Source organism: Cyclopterus lumpus, chromosome 7 (genome assembly GCF_009769545.1).
Source record: "Cyclopterus lumpus isolate fCycLum1 chromosome 7, fCycLum1.pri, whole genome shotgun sequence".
Classification (NCBI taxonomy): Eukaryota; Metazoa; Chordata; class Actinopteri; order Perciformes; family Cyclopteridae; genus Cyclopterus; species Cyclopterus lumpus.
This window is the reverse complement of record NC_046972.1, coordinates 12,248,144-12,262,434: the sequence shown is the minus strand read 5'-3', so window position 1 is coordinate 12,262,434 and position 14,291 is coordinate 12,248,144. Positions and strand designations below refer to the sequence as shown.

At 41.3% G+C, this 14,291-nt stretch overlaps 1 protein-coding gene across 3 annotated transcripts in view; it reads right to left on the bottom strand.

The window, feature by feature from the left end:
* Nucleotides 1-12,444, bottom strand: part of dip2ba (disco-interacting protein 2 homolog Ba) — a 35,937-nt gene extending 23,493 nt beyond the window's left edge. The window contains exon 1 of one of the 3 annotated variants that reach the window (XR_004609681.1): nucleotides 12,172-12,444. Coding sequence is in view for 2 of the 3 variants with exons in the window: in XM_034536190.1 (XP_034392081.1) it covers nucleotides 12,172-12,256 (85 nt within the window). In the remaining variant the exon portion in view is untranslated. The remainder of the gene's footprint in view (nucleotides 1-12,171) is intronic. The other 2 variants (XM_034536190.1, XM_034536189.1) reach the window with 2 other exon arrangements.
* Between the last annotated feature and the right edge of the window lie 1,847 nt (nucleotides 12,445-14,291).

Below are 14,291 nucleotides of genomic sequence, written 5' to 3'. Positions count from 1 at the left end.
GGTCTCAACAACAGTCAGAGGTCACTGCCGGGCTAATGTGTCCTCTAATAGAATGAATGATGAGCTTATAGTTGATGCCAGCAGACAGGAGAGAGTGTAGACTGGATTTAACACCCGTTCATCCACCAAACTGCCAAACCCAAATTATGTACCTTTGCTGTACATTAATGCCTTTGATCTGATTGCTCCTGTGTGTGTTGGGCAGGTTAGTGGATGAGTGGGGGATACTAAATGGCTTCAGGAATCAGTTGATTAGCCTCCCAGCACCCTCAACAATACTAAGATCGCATATGAACAAAAGACAGTGAGACAGTTTTCCACTTCTTTGTTGAGGACGTGACAACAACACTTGTAATTTATCTTATTAAATACGGTTTCTGTCATTTTTCTGTTAGTTTTGCAAACACAGACCACAGCAACCTCCTTACACACACATATTTATCCCCCCCTCTGCTGGAGCCCTATAATTACTGTGGTCAGATTAGTCTGGTGGTATCCAGCTCTGGTGAGAAGCAACATGACTGTTTCTGTCATTTCCTCTTGCCTCATAGTATCAGTTCCTCTCCCTGCAGGCACACACAGGTTACTGAAAAACACATGACTGGACACAAACACACGCAAGCCAATGAGAATAACTACCTTGATTACACATATGGATAAATAAAAAAAACCTTTAATGTTGTGAGAATCATCCAGCGTTCACATTTTGGGTTTTATCCTTATCTGTAATCTGAGATTACATCTAACCTAACAGATTACATCCCTCCGTCTGGACATTTGTGCAGACATGTGTGGTCAAAAGGATTGATGACAAAAAGGTCTGAACTGAGGCTAGCCTCTATTTTCTAACTGTGAGATCATGGTCGGGCTTTTAGCCGGCGATACTGGTTCGAACTGCACAAAGCCGTCTTTGTTTATCAGTGGTTTATTGTCTGTAATAAATGAGATGCTAACATGCAACACTGTTACAACTCAATCTCACAGGAAATAGATACCAACAAAAGACAGCTAGTTTCCAGTATGGTCTTGGTGAGCACATGACAGCGAGAAGATACAGAGCAAAACAACAAACAGATATTCTCACACAAACAGTCACAGTGCGTACATTTACATCCCAAAACACACATAAACACAGGGGCTGAGAGAGGAACCAACATCCCCCACAGGATCTTATTTATAGAGCAGAAACACAAAAACAACAGGCAGCCTGTGCTGAGAACATCGGTAAATGGCACTAGGTAGGAAATGCAAATGAATGAGCCTGACACCAAGGCCATTTAATGGCACCTGGACATTAGTTTCAGTGGATGTTACAAGCTTATTTCCACAGTTCATGCTCTTAAATGGAAGCAGTTAGACAAGAAGAAAAAGAGTAAATTCACATACTCCAGATTTTAATTCTCATGTATGATTTATACACTGTCCCACTGTGAACACACTTGTTTGATCAGGGTGTATGCATGTTAAGACTTGGTTTATCAATTGCCATCCTCACAGTATCATACGAAATACAGAGTATTTCTTAATTTAGGATGTTTCCCTACTTTGCACTTTATTTAGTATAATATTTTTAAGTTTAAAGTGAATCATCTGTATTCGGTTGGTTGTTTGAAAATGACCAGACAACTGCATTGGCATCCACATTCTTAACTGTGTATAACTCTCAGATCAAAGTCTTTAGGGACTCGGCAGCTAAATCTCAGTTATCAAATATCAGCAGCAATCAGGGCTCAGTCAAGGGGGTAATTTGTTCATGTCTGGCAAGAGATTGAAACATGTATACAAAGGCCTCTCAACTCCATGACCAATGTTTTCCACTCCTAAAGCAGGCCTACTAGTCCTCTGGGACCCAGTTAGTCTATGTGGGGGTTTTCAGCCAGACATAGAGGATGAAGTAATCTCAAGATGGAAGAAGAAATCTGCCATCCAGCTAAGAAAAAGGCAGAGGGTGTGTAATTTCTCTAGACATGATCTCCAGTGTAAGTGGTTTGTATTTGGTTGCGTAAACAGAGGAGTCATCAGGTCTTGTCAGTTAACTGAACTGTCAAGTCCTGATTGAGTAGGGCTGGGCAACAAGTCACATTGTTTGTCATGAACACAAACAATACAATTTGTTTTCTCCATCTTATCTACTGGGACATATGCTGATATTTAAAAATAAATTGTTTTGTTTTTGTAATATGATATGTATGATGAGCATGAATAACTGGCATATTGGATCATTTACCTTTTGCCTATCTGTTGCTGAGCACCCATTGTCTACTCTGGGTTGGTGTGGTCCCTTTTACTATCCAGGCAATTTCTTGAGAAAAACTTAAAGAGAAGAATAAGCAGACTGAGATCTGCATGTTAGCACCGATTGATTCAAGTGAAAAACTCCAATGTGATGTCACGGCTGACAATAAAAGATGTGTAACACCTGTGTTCGCCATTACAGAAGGTATTGAGTTAATGGAGTGAGCAGCACATAGGTTATAACAAAAGATGTGTAGTGGTATCGAAAACTGAAAGTGAAGCCATGTCAGAGGCACTGGATGGAAAGCAGCAAGGTAGAGCTCAGAGGAAACTAGGGTGAAAGATAAAGACCAAGACTCACAAGTACATAACACATCAAAGTCACTGTGTTAGTGCCCTGAATTTGAGACAATCACACATTCCTTCAGCTAAATCTTAACAAACGCCATTATCAGTGTCATGGATACAAACAAGCAAACCGACACACATGCTGGCCAATTCTACATTCAAACTCCAACTCGAACAACTAATCGTTTCATCAAATCAGACCTTCCTGTACGGGATGAAAACACTTCAGCTCAATTGTGTTACGAGGATTAAATAAAGATTAGACTACATCCACAAACTGAAAGAAACATCCAGCAATTAGACTGGACAGTCGGCATCCTGAAGTTGTTTTTGCCAAAGAAATAAAACTAATGTTCCTTCCAAGCTTTTAAAGCATTCATATTCTGTTTGAGTGCAGACTGAGCACTGCCCTACTTCCTCCATTACTTATATTACATTGTGCATTTCATATTTTCCGAGAAGGCACTCAAGCCCACTGTGTGAGTATAGTGGAGTTATGAGCCGGGGTTCAGGAACAGCGTTGAGAAAGCCTGAAATGTCCTCCATAATCCAAGCTATATCACTGATTACCAACTCCTTACCTTAGATCCAAATTTGACAATCACCTCTCATGAGTGCTGCTCATCTTTTAATAGACTATCACACACTGATTTGGGTCACAGAATTTCCCAACAACAGGCATGTTGCACAACTTTGACAGTGATAAGCTGTTTTATGGAAACTCAGAGCACATTACTTCATCAAAGTGATTAGACTGGTGAGCAACTGCAGATGGTTCATAGCTGACGTCAGACGACTGAGGTCGGACAGCCACAAGTGGTACCAGTAAAAGTATTTCATCCTTTAATCACGCTACAACCTCAATGAGCTGTTAGCTAGCAGGTTGCATGTTTGTTGTTGTACTGTGGGTGCACACATGAGGGAGACTACCTGAAGTGAGAGGCTTTTCCCAGATTTCTTGTCATGTTAGCTTGCTACCCTGCCGCTCACTGGATTATCTGTCATTATGCACAAAGATTGCTTGAGAATAATAGTGATGGAGCGCATTAGTAGCTGTGTGGTTATAGTGCATATACAGTAACTGCAATGTCCTGGGTTTGATTCCAGCTATTGTCTTTTCTCTCTCTCCACCATAGTTGTTAAAGCACAGCTGTATTTAATGAGATTAAGTAGTAAGTATTAATATTATTAGTAACACCTATGCATTTTTTGTACTATAACAAGTTAAAATGGCTACTGTGAAAAAGGCCTATTCCATTGTATACATTGACATGTTGTCACTTTCTCTTCTATCTCGTTGATGTGTAACCAGGTCAGTATGTTGATGCTGTCTTCATTCATTGCACTGCAAATAACAGGAAAAACAAAGTAGACACTTACAGTATTTAGACCGGGGTATCCTGGCTGGTTAGCTGCATGACAGACCGTTTTTTTAGCATTGCTGGTAACTAGAGTGTACTGAGCAGTGAAAGTGAGTCAGAGGTATTGAGTTTCACTGTGGTGGTGGTGTTGTTGTAGTAGTTTAGAGATACAGGGGTTAGAAGTGTGCAACAGACCTGACCTGAGGTTCACCGAGACATCTACATCAACTGAACTGACATCTGTCTGTTGTGTTGTCCACATGTGGTCAGTGAGTACACACTAGACAATATTTCACCAAACACCTACCATACAAACTGAGCTTGGCTTAGCAACAGCCCCTCTATGTTTCATCTCTAGAAAACATATGCACCAGAGATACTCCTTGACTGCTTAATTGCTCATGGATGATGGGTTCAAATAGGACATTAATATTGGAGGAATGTTAACCCGGCAGCTGACTCATTAAATCACTATTAAAAGCTCACAAGAAAGGGGTGGTCTGTGAGAAACACTCACATCCTGAAGTGTTGAGTCTACAGCTGACACTAAAACCACACAGGACTTATTGTCCATGTTCCACTCTCTGGACAGCTCATGGTCCTGACCTCCCACCACCAACAGCTCATTAAACAGCCTGTCATCATGATGGGCATCTATCGGCGCTCTAAAAATTATGGCTCTGAATGTTCAGCAAGTGTAAAAGAAAATGTGGTGTAAAATAGGCCTGTCAAAGGTCTAAAATACACAAACGTCAGTGAAAGCATGTCCCTTCACGTGGAAGTGAAGGTACAAGGTCACAGGGGAATGTTAGTTAGGCGGTGTTAGCAACAAGCTACTCACTAAAACACAGGCAGGTAAGGGGATTAGATGCAAGAGTGCTTACTGAAGGAAAGGTGAGAGTCTTAGATGTGCAGCAATTACAACTGGTTTGATCCTGATACAACTTAATGAAATGCATCTTCACTAATGCAGGTGCATTTGAAAATTCCATCGCCAGAGCTTACCCACCAAAAACAGATCTTGAAACTTGGTGCAAAGTGAATGCATGGTATCAAATGCCAGTTTGAACTGTAAAAACACTAATAAATGATAGCTATGTGTTTTGGGATGGAATGCAGTTGCACAGACTACGCTTTCTATGTAACCACAAGTCCAAAATGGCAGCGATGTAAAAATGCTATTCAAAATTGTAAACATTCAACATGTACAGTAGTATGAACATAGTTTTCTACAGTCAGACATTACGTTCTCACTTGATGTCACCTCACACAGTCTCAAGAGAAAGTTTTGTTGGATAATCTTAGGAAATTACTTTAAATCTAAAGGCTGTTTCATCACAATCACAGCCAGGTGATTTGAATAACATCCAGTGTCACCAGCGCCTGTGGGAGCATGTAGCACAACGCGCACCTACTGTCAAAGGCCTCCCACTGATACAGGAGTGTGCAAAACACTGTGTTGATATAGCATCACCAAATCTAGTCCAATACTTATAACAACCGCAATGACTATACAGGACACACTTAAAAGTGAACAACCAAACTAAAACACACAGCTGTGATTCTAAATATTAACCTAATGTTTCCATTCAAGGCTATGAACATACAATACATACAACATTGCCTGTGCTATTGACAGTTGAGGATTAAGAAGTTGAAGCCCCACCCATTCGATGTGTTTTCATGGCATTTGTTTAACATGTTTCGCTCTGAAGTTGAATTAAAGGGGTCTTTGACTTCAAGCCAAGCTCCAGCACAATGTGCTCTGAGGGGCCAAGACGGGAGATAGACATCAGCTTGTTGGGGGGCTTTCTGAGGACTTCTACTCACGGGTATTATTTTCAATAACCCTTTGGCTCCGCTCAAGAATAAGGAAGAGAACTATTCGAATGTAAGGCACGAATCCAAAAGAAGAAGAAAAAATACAACCACCCAATGAGTGACCGACGGAGAGAGCAGTTGACCTTTTGGAAACTTTCATTGTACATGTACAGCAGGACTGCTTTACCCCTGAGCTCTGGTTTCCCATCAGCCCTTCCTGTGACGCAGGCCTGCGCTTTCATATATAGAAACTCACCAGCTGCTGAGAAAATACCCTGTGTTCTACAAAGGCTGTAATGATCAGCTGTGGCTGATCAGCTGAAGAGCCCAAATAAGAGACAGAAAGAGACTTTGAATAACATGATTTATAACAGACAGCAGGTTTATAGTCAGAGCTCTGGACATTTTTAGAGTTAATACACCCAATCATACATGTCATTTTTTTGTCAATGTAAAACGTATCTGTAAACATTTACAGATACGCTTGAACTGCTCAATGGCATGAGAGACATTAGCGAACAAGACTGGGTTGCTTGTTTGCTAATTTATTCAGCAAGCCAGGGCGCAGTACAAAATAAGTGTACGTGCTATAGATAAGAAAGCATGTACACATGCTTAAAGATAATGTTTTCTGTTGTTCGCAACTTTGAGGCACTTTGGTGTAAATAGATTGGTTATATGAAAAGATGTAACCCATTTATGGAAATCTACCCAATGCAACTGATTTTACACAACAGCTGCTGCTAGAAACTTTTTTCCCTTAAGCAGATGAGGTTAACACTCCTTACCTTCACCTGTATGACCACATAACAATAACATGACTAAATATTCACTTTGATGAAGTACTTAAACTCATAGCATCATTTCATCAGTAATATTGTTAATTAATCTGTAGGCAGCATGCTGAAACATCTAAAAACCAATGGCATGCTGCTTTAACAATTAGCAGACCTATAGCAACTTTCTCCATGGGTCAGACAGACGTCTGATTGGCCTGAGAAGGTCAGTTCTCATCAGGCAGCGGTATTTCCCACACAACCCAAGGACGTAACAGTGACCCACATGTAGCAGCCAAGCATCTAGTGGTTGGATGTGCAAGTGTTTGCTACTCGTTGCTGTCTACAAGCCAGGAGCATTAGCCTCAGCGAGAAGAAAAAGCACGCAATTAGGACTGACTCCTTTGGACTTTGGGAGGGTGGCCTCCACTGCAATAATGGCGGAGCTTTTGTGTCAAAGAGATGCTTGTTTTCTCCTCCTCAGGCATGAAAGCAAATTTGTCTTGCCAGCCAGGTCTATTTATATTCACAAGAGCATTCTTCAGCATTAGCAAAGTCACATGGCCCGCCAGAGTGTGGATAGCCTGGCAATACATTGGAGCGACTGCATCAGCTCCCACAGTCTGACAACAACAATGGACACAACAAGATTTCGGTTTTACTATCAATGAGTTCATCATTTAGTCTATGAGGCCATAAATCAGAGTGTGAATCAGTCAACATTGTCTGACATGTCAGAGCCTGGGTCCCTGACTAAATGACTGCAGGCCACAAAAGATCAGCGTAATTATGCAATGCAACGCCAGGATGGAGCTTCACCGTCACCGTTAGCCCAGCTGGGATTACAGGTAGGTCACGCGGTGAATGAAGGAGGCTGTTGTACAGACTGGGAGAAAGGGTCTGATATTACAAAATCCCCAGTCATTCTTCAATTATGATGAGTCAAAGTTTGCCACAGACTGAGTAAACAGCCCTAAGACAGGAGGCTAAAACCGGTTCTCTCACTTTGTGGCGGATGGATGTGCCCCGGAGAAGAGGACGCACCTAATTGTAGTGACTCACGGATTTACAACAAGCAGGAAGAAGGCCTGCCTAGACTGTTGCATTTCAACAAACTGTAAGATACGCAAGTATGCTACAATATCACATCAAGAGATGATGATAATGTTGAGTTGATGAACTTGCCTACCTCCACAGGAAGGTCAGAGCACAAGGTCAGCACCATTTTAGTGAGGATGCTTGTTCATGCAGGTGCTTCAACCAAGGTCCTTCATGGCACTCTAGTCTACAGACACTATCCCACTATTTCATGGCTTCCATGTGTCTTCTCAGACTTCAACAGCGCAGTAACACAGGAGTCCTGACAGTGGGGCCAATATTGTGACAATATATTGCCAAGCCCTGCCTGACATCACATGTGAGCTAGTTCAACAAGTTGAGCATCTTCTCCAGTAGAAAGAGATGTGTCGGTCTGGAGGGGTGATGAGTGGGATATCAATACATCTCTTGGCACTAAAGCAGGCCGGTTGCCTCCACTTCTACATGGGAAGCGTAAAAAAGTGACGCTTACTAAGCACACACAGACCACTCTGTGAGGGTGTCCTGATATTTAATGAGAACATGTGAATAATTCAGACTACAACAGGTCTGGAGGAGGAAAAGGGAATGCAGCCATCATTAACTATTCACAGTATAACAGTATTATAACACACATTTGAACGTGCAAACACACACACACACACACACTAACACACATTAGGAAAGACCTTTGCCAAGAGTACACAACCATCTGCTTGGACTTAAGGCATTGGCTCCGCAGCTACAAGGATGATGATTTGCCCATTTTAGATTCTGACCTATTGGGCGCCAACAGAAGCGTAAACTATCCAAATATCTATATTTCTCTATTATAGAGGAATAACACACTGCTCAAAGCTCATTCAAATGCAAGGAAGGATTATAGTGGTAAGTTTTAAGTTGTCTTGCAATAAATAAATTGTAATGTTTATCATCAATCTTTAAAATAATTTTGTTACAAAACGCTCATGAGGAGGCTTTGTGGTTCACAGTTGTCGCTATGTCTAAATGCACAAGAACATCCTTTTTCATTTTATTACAGAAAAACACTTTAAACACAGGAAGTAGTCAAGTAGTCTGTAACTGCGATGTTCCTGATTCGCTTTGTCTGGGGACATTTGTTGCATGTCATCGTCCCCTATCCCTCTACCCATGTTTCCGGTCTCTCGAGATGGTCAATTCTCCAATAAAGTGAAAAAAAATGCATATTAACAGTCTTTATATCTGACAAGTTATTGTGAACATATTGTTGAGATAATGCGGTGACTCTCTGAAATGATATGAATTTGAGAAGAGATTTCAGCTTTTCAATTAGTGTGAGAAGCCCTTATTCCTCTTTTTGTAACGGGCTTGACCTCCACCTCATAAAGAAGAGCTCTGCACCACATGAGCTTCAGTTTGAGGAAGTATATCACACGTCTCAAAATAAGCACTTCTGCCTGACTATCTACCAAAACAACAGTTTGCTGCGTATCCTGTTAATGATGAGAGATGAAATATATCCTTTCTCAGTCTTCCTCCCTGGTTGGGAGTATTGTATTCCTGAAGGATCCATAAGGCTTTCTCATCACTGGTGGCTAGGGTCAGGAAGATGGATGGCTGATACAGATTGGGTCCATATCCATGCTGTCATTCTCTGCTGAAGATCCTCTTACTTAATACAAAACTAATCCAAGCCCGCTGCTGTTGCATCTGAAAGCTGGCTAGCTGGTCTAGAAAAGAAGCAACTGGCAATAATCTGTTCTCTCTGTCTGCACATACTGATACAGATGCAAACAAAGAGCAAAACTGTATCTGTTCATAAACACAGACAATCAAAAGGTATTAATTTCAATTTGTAATTTAATGTCAAAATGACCACCAGCTACTAACTCAACGACGAAACACTGATCTGTGTTGCATTTTGCTTGTGTCAGCAACATTAGACCAATATGCCTGACACGTGGTGTGGGATGTCAACCAGGTAGGCTGGTTCGAGGGAAGAACCAGACATGACCTTTTACCCCTGGCTGGCTCAGCTGAGAGATTGCCCGGTGAACCACTCCCCTCAGTAGTACACACACTACACGTCATCTTCTCAAGTATGACCAGTCACCAGCCCCTCCCTACGCTTCATATTGAGGCAGCTCATTCCAACGTGCACACAAAGACTGGGTTCAGCTGAATGGCCTAAATGGCAGCAGAGCTCCTGGCCACGACAGCTCAGACCAGCTGAATGGTCCTCATTGTGTCCCCATGGTCACAGGGGGCTAGCAGAAATGGGTTGTTTTTTAAGAGGCCATTTGGCAGGCTTGTGTTCTTATTCAAGTAATGCAGGAAAAGGCATTTCCATTTGGTTCAGAGGAACACTTGTTATGGACCCAGAAAAATGGCCTATAAGGTGATGACATACTGCATGCATCCAGTCATAAAGGGGCTAGCTGGCTTACACACACATTCATTTAAAATATTGCAAACCCTAACATGTTTAACTATCATTGCCAGTTGAGACAATATTTACTCAACTACATTCAATCCAGAAAGCATTCCCAGGTATGTTGTCAGACAACCAATATGTGGGAAACATACAATGAGTAAACATGGTGAATGTGTAGGATACGGTGAATGTGGCATTAATACGCAAACTTCAAGTCTCATATGTTTCTACCTGGCACTTGACTGCACCAACAAGGAAGAGTTTGTAGAACAGTTCATATCATATCATTATGATATGAAAGTGACCAAAAATAAAAGTGATGTTTTTCACTGCATCATCTCATTTTGAGTTCAGACTCAATGATTTCAAAAACATATTCAGCAAATCAGTGCCTCTCAGTGACTGGTTGGAATTTAAAACATGTGTGTATCAACAAATGGGTGGACAGAATCATATAAACATTAAATGTTGCCATAAAACAGTCCTGATGAGATGCTAAAGGAATAGTTACTAAAGTATAAATAATGTATAAACAATATGGAAAAATCCCAGTTGACTAAATTATGTCTATCTATGTATCTAAATTACACACACACACACACACACACACACACACACACACACACAAACATACAAACACACACACACACACACACCATCTTTAAAATGACCTATGAGTAACTGTGGTAAATGGTCACCCTGTATAAATCCTTTGTAATAAATGGGATGAAACATTCCAAAAGCACTATATCAGCTTTCAATATTGGCCTAAAATAAGCTGTAAAAAGGCATCAATGGTCTCACGCTATTATTCTTAGAATAACAGTAATTAGCTTGTAAATATGCATTCATATTTTTATGGAAGTATGACATGTATTAAAACCGTCAATTGCTAACAACCCATATATTAAGGTCTTATTACAGGCACGATTGAAATGTTTAATCTGCATTTGTAGAGTCTTGCAAAAATGCATATCAAATACTAGGTATCAGTTTCAGAGACCATATCACACTCCTAAAATAACCAAACGTCAATCAGCGTAGATAAGTCGACACAGAGCGGTCACTGCACAGGATGCCACCTCACGTCACCTCAGCTGGAAGAATGTAGCCCAGGTGCCATGCAGCAGGAGAAGGGGGATGCTGTCATTGGGATGTGACAGTGTGTGTCAATGGGTGTAAAGTAGGATAGGGGCTAACAGCTGCCCTGAGGGAGGGGTTGATTACACTATGCTTTGGATGAATGAATGGTTGAGATATTTGCAAACTACAATAAATAGACACATCCATCACCCACCTAAATCCACAAGTGGGAGAACAAACATAGGTACACCTGACACACATCTCACAATTTGTCCACAAGATTGAGGGTAGTGAAACCCATGATTAGCGGCGCATGTAGGTAAACCTATAATTCCAGTTATAGCAGGTTTATACAGGTGCCCAAGGCTCTGCCTGTACATCTTGTTGATCACTGAAGTCAGACACTATGTTAATTGCTGACCGTCATTCATAACAGTCTGTATCTTCATATGACACTAGAGTAAATGGTGACTAAAGGCCCTGTCATTATATCTCAACACTGGTCACAGTGACTCAGTTTTTACTGCAATAAAACATTTGTTTCAGCCCAGACCTGAAGAAAGTAAATTATGTCAAACTGGAAGCCACCATGTGAAAAAGTATAACCAAGATGACCGGAGTAGGGTCAAGCACTGATAGTAGGGCCCCTCTCTTTCTCTCTCTCTCTCTCTCTCTCTCTCTCTCTCTCTCTCTCTCTCTCTCTCTCTCTCTCTCTCTCTCTCTCTCTCTCTCTGGTTCAAAAACATATGTCTAACTAACTAGACGTTCAGATGTAAATGGTTTAAGATAAAGCAGACACGAGGAAATGGATGGGGAAGCCTTTTCTCTGCTTGTCATGCACTGCTAGCTTGCGTGTCCACATCCTGTACTAGCACGAAATGAGCTAGCTTTAGACGCGAGCCCTCAGTCAAGTAAGATGAACTGTTAAGTAGAATAAAGGGGGGAAACTGCTCGGTTAATCGATGCTGGTTAGCCCAGACAGCTGAGGCACATAGCTAGCTTGAAAATATGCTGTAGCATCCCCCCACCCCACCGGTCCCCTCCGCTCCTTTACCTTCAGACAGCTCCAGATCCAACTCCGCCAGTTGGTCTCTAACCTCTTTTGGCAGGGCGGACAAATCCCCGCCGCGGTCTGCCATGACTTCACCGATGAACACGAGAGCCGTCTAGTTGAAAAGGAACCAGCCCGATGCGGGTAAATGTAGAAAAATAAAAAATACAACGCCCTCTCTCAAGACACAAAACAAGCATCGGAGTGTGAGAGACGGTCCATCCGCACGGCTGGCCCCTCCGCCATAATGGGAAAACTCATCAACGGCAACGAGGGGTCACGTGACTGCCTTTACCTCGCCTGTACATCGGTTCGCTGTGTCCCAGGAAAACACACACCGAAACTGTTGCTCCCCCTGGCGTCTCACTGGCAGAAACAGCTTTTACTTGAGTAGCGCTGCACAATTTCATCACGTTATCCTCACTCTCTCTTCCGGTGAGATCCTGGGCCCCTCGTCGAATCCCAGTGGTTTCACTCAGAGGGGGAAAGTTCAACTTTATCTTTTGGCAAGATAAAAAAGTATGTGTAAAGGTTTTTTCCAGCCTTACGACTAGGATGTGGCTTTCAAGGGTGGAAAAACTATCGGAATATCCCAATCAAACCTGGGTTAGGAAATAACCAGGCAGAACAGGCAAGTACCCAGGGGGCCCAAACAGTACCAGGTTCCCTGTGTGGTACTTTGAGTAACTGCCCATTGCAGCATAGGAATTGGCCTATTGGTTGGTCTCTGGTGCGGTGGAACAAATACAATACAATGTAACATGCCACGTGTAGGTTGTAAAGCTGCCACTAATTCAATGTTTATTAATGTGACAATTATTTCCTTTATTAAATCTTTGAACAATAAAATGTCAGAAAATAGTGAATAATGCACATCAAACGCCCACACTGCTTCAAATGTCTTTGTTATTTTGTTGAAGCTGAAACACTAAATGTTGTGCACTATGCTCAAATGGCCCAGATGGTGCCCAATGTGCCCAAATGCCCATTTTGGAGACCTCACCTAAACTGTCTTTACTAACAAGGCTCTAACTTGATTCTGCTCAAACTTTGCAGAGATACTGTTCATATATTGTGCTATGATGTTGAGGAAGTTTAAACCTTTCAGCTGCATCATTCCAAAGAGATAATCATAATAATAAGTGTTTTTTACAAGGCGAACCTGAAACTTTTTAATTTATGCTGTGTGCCATCTTCATTGAATCTTAACCAGTAAAATATAGGCTGATATTTACACATCTGAAGTATTCTCACAAGTGTTTCCTTTTTATTATATATTATTAAAAAAATTCAAATAGCCCTTGTGGTAGAGGATATACACTGTGTTTAGTATGGGTATGCAAACCTTCTCAATTTTTCTGAAAAACGGCTTGGGGGTCAAAAAGACTCGTTTTAGCCACATAGCAAGTTCAATTTGACCCTGGTCCTACTTGAGATGAAATACTTTAAATAGTACGTAAATTCATGTCAGAATACTTAAAAAGGCCAATGTGGCATCGTGACTGTAATTATTATAAAAACTAAGCATACCCTTCCAACCACTTCCTCTGCAATTAAGGGCTGCTTACAAAAAGTTACAACCCTGTTTTCCTTATAAGAAACACGGGCATTGTCTTATAAGAACAACAAGCTTCAAAGCAAACTTGACATAACAGCATAATTGTAGGCTACTGTGTCAAATAAACTTAAAAGCAGGGCCACAGCGAAGATTTAAAGCATACTGAGTGAAATGTTCAGTCTCTAAATACACACCACCGCTACTCAGAAATAATTTTGATATGTCAAAGAAATCTTCTGCCCATTTACAGGTTGTTGTATTTTGTGTTTCTACAAGAATGTTTACATGCTTTAATGTTTTAAAAAACTGGTAATGTTTCTCATATTGTCTGAATTTGTTTGTATTGAGCTTCTCCCTGAAACGCTGCCCTACATTAGCCCTGGGGTCAATGTTTATATCCTGTCAGCTGATGTCAGTCTGATACACTCCAACCAGAAAATAAACTGGGACACATTCAGCATTTTTACATTAAAAACTGTGAAATGGTATAAATATTGTAGATAGGGGAGGACCCCAAATGGTCAACTGTTTGTTGATTCAACCCAAGGAGCCTGATTTGACTACC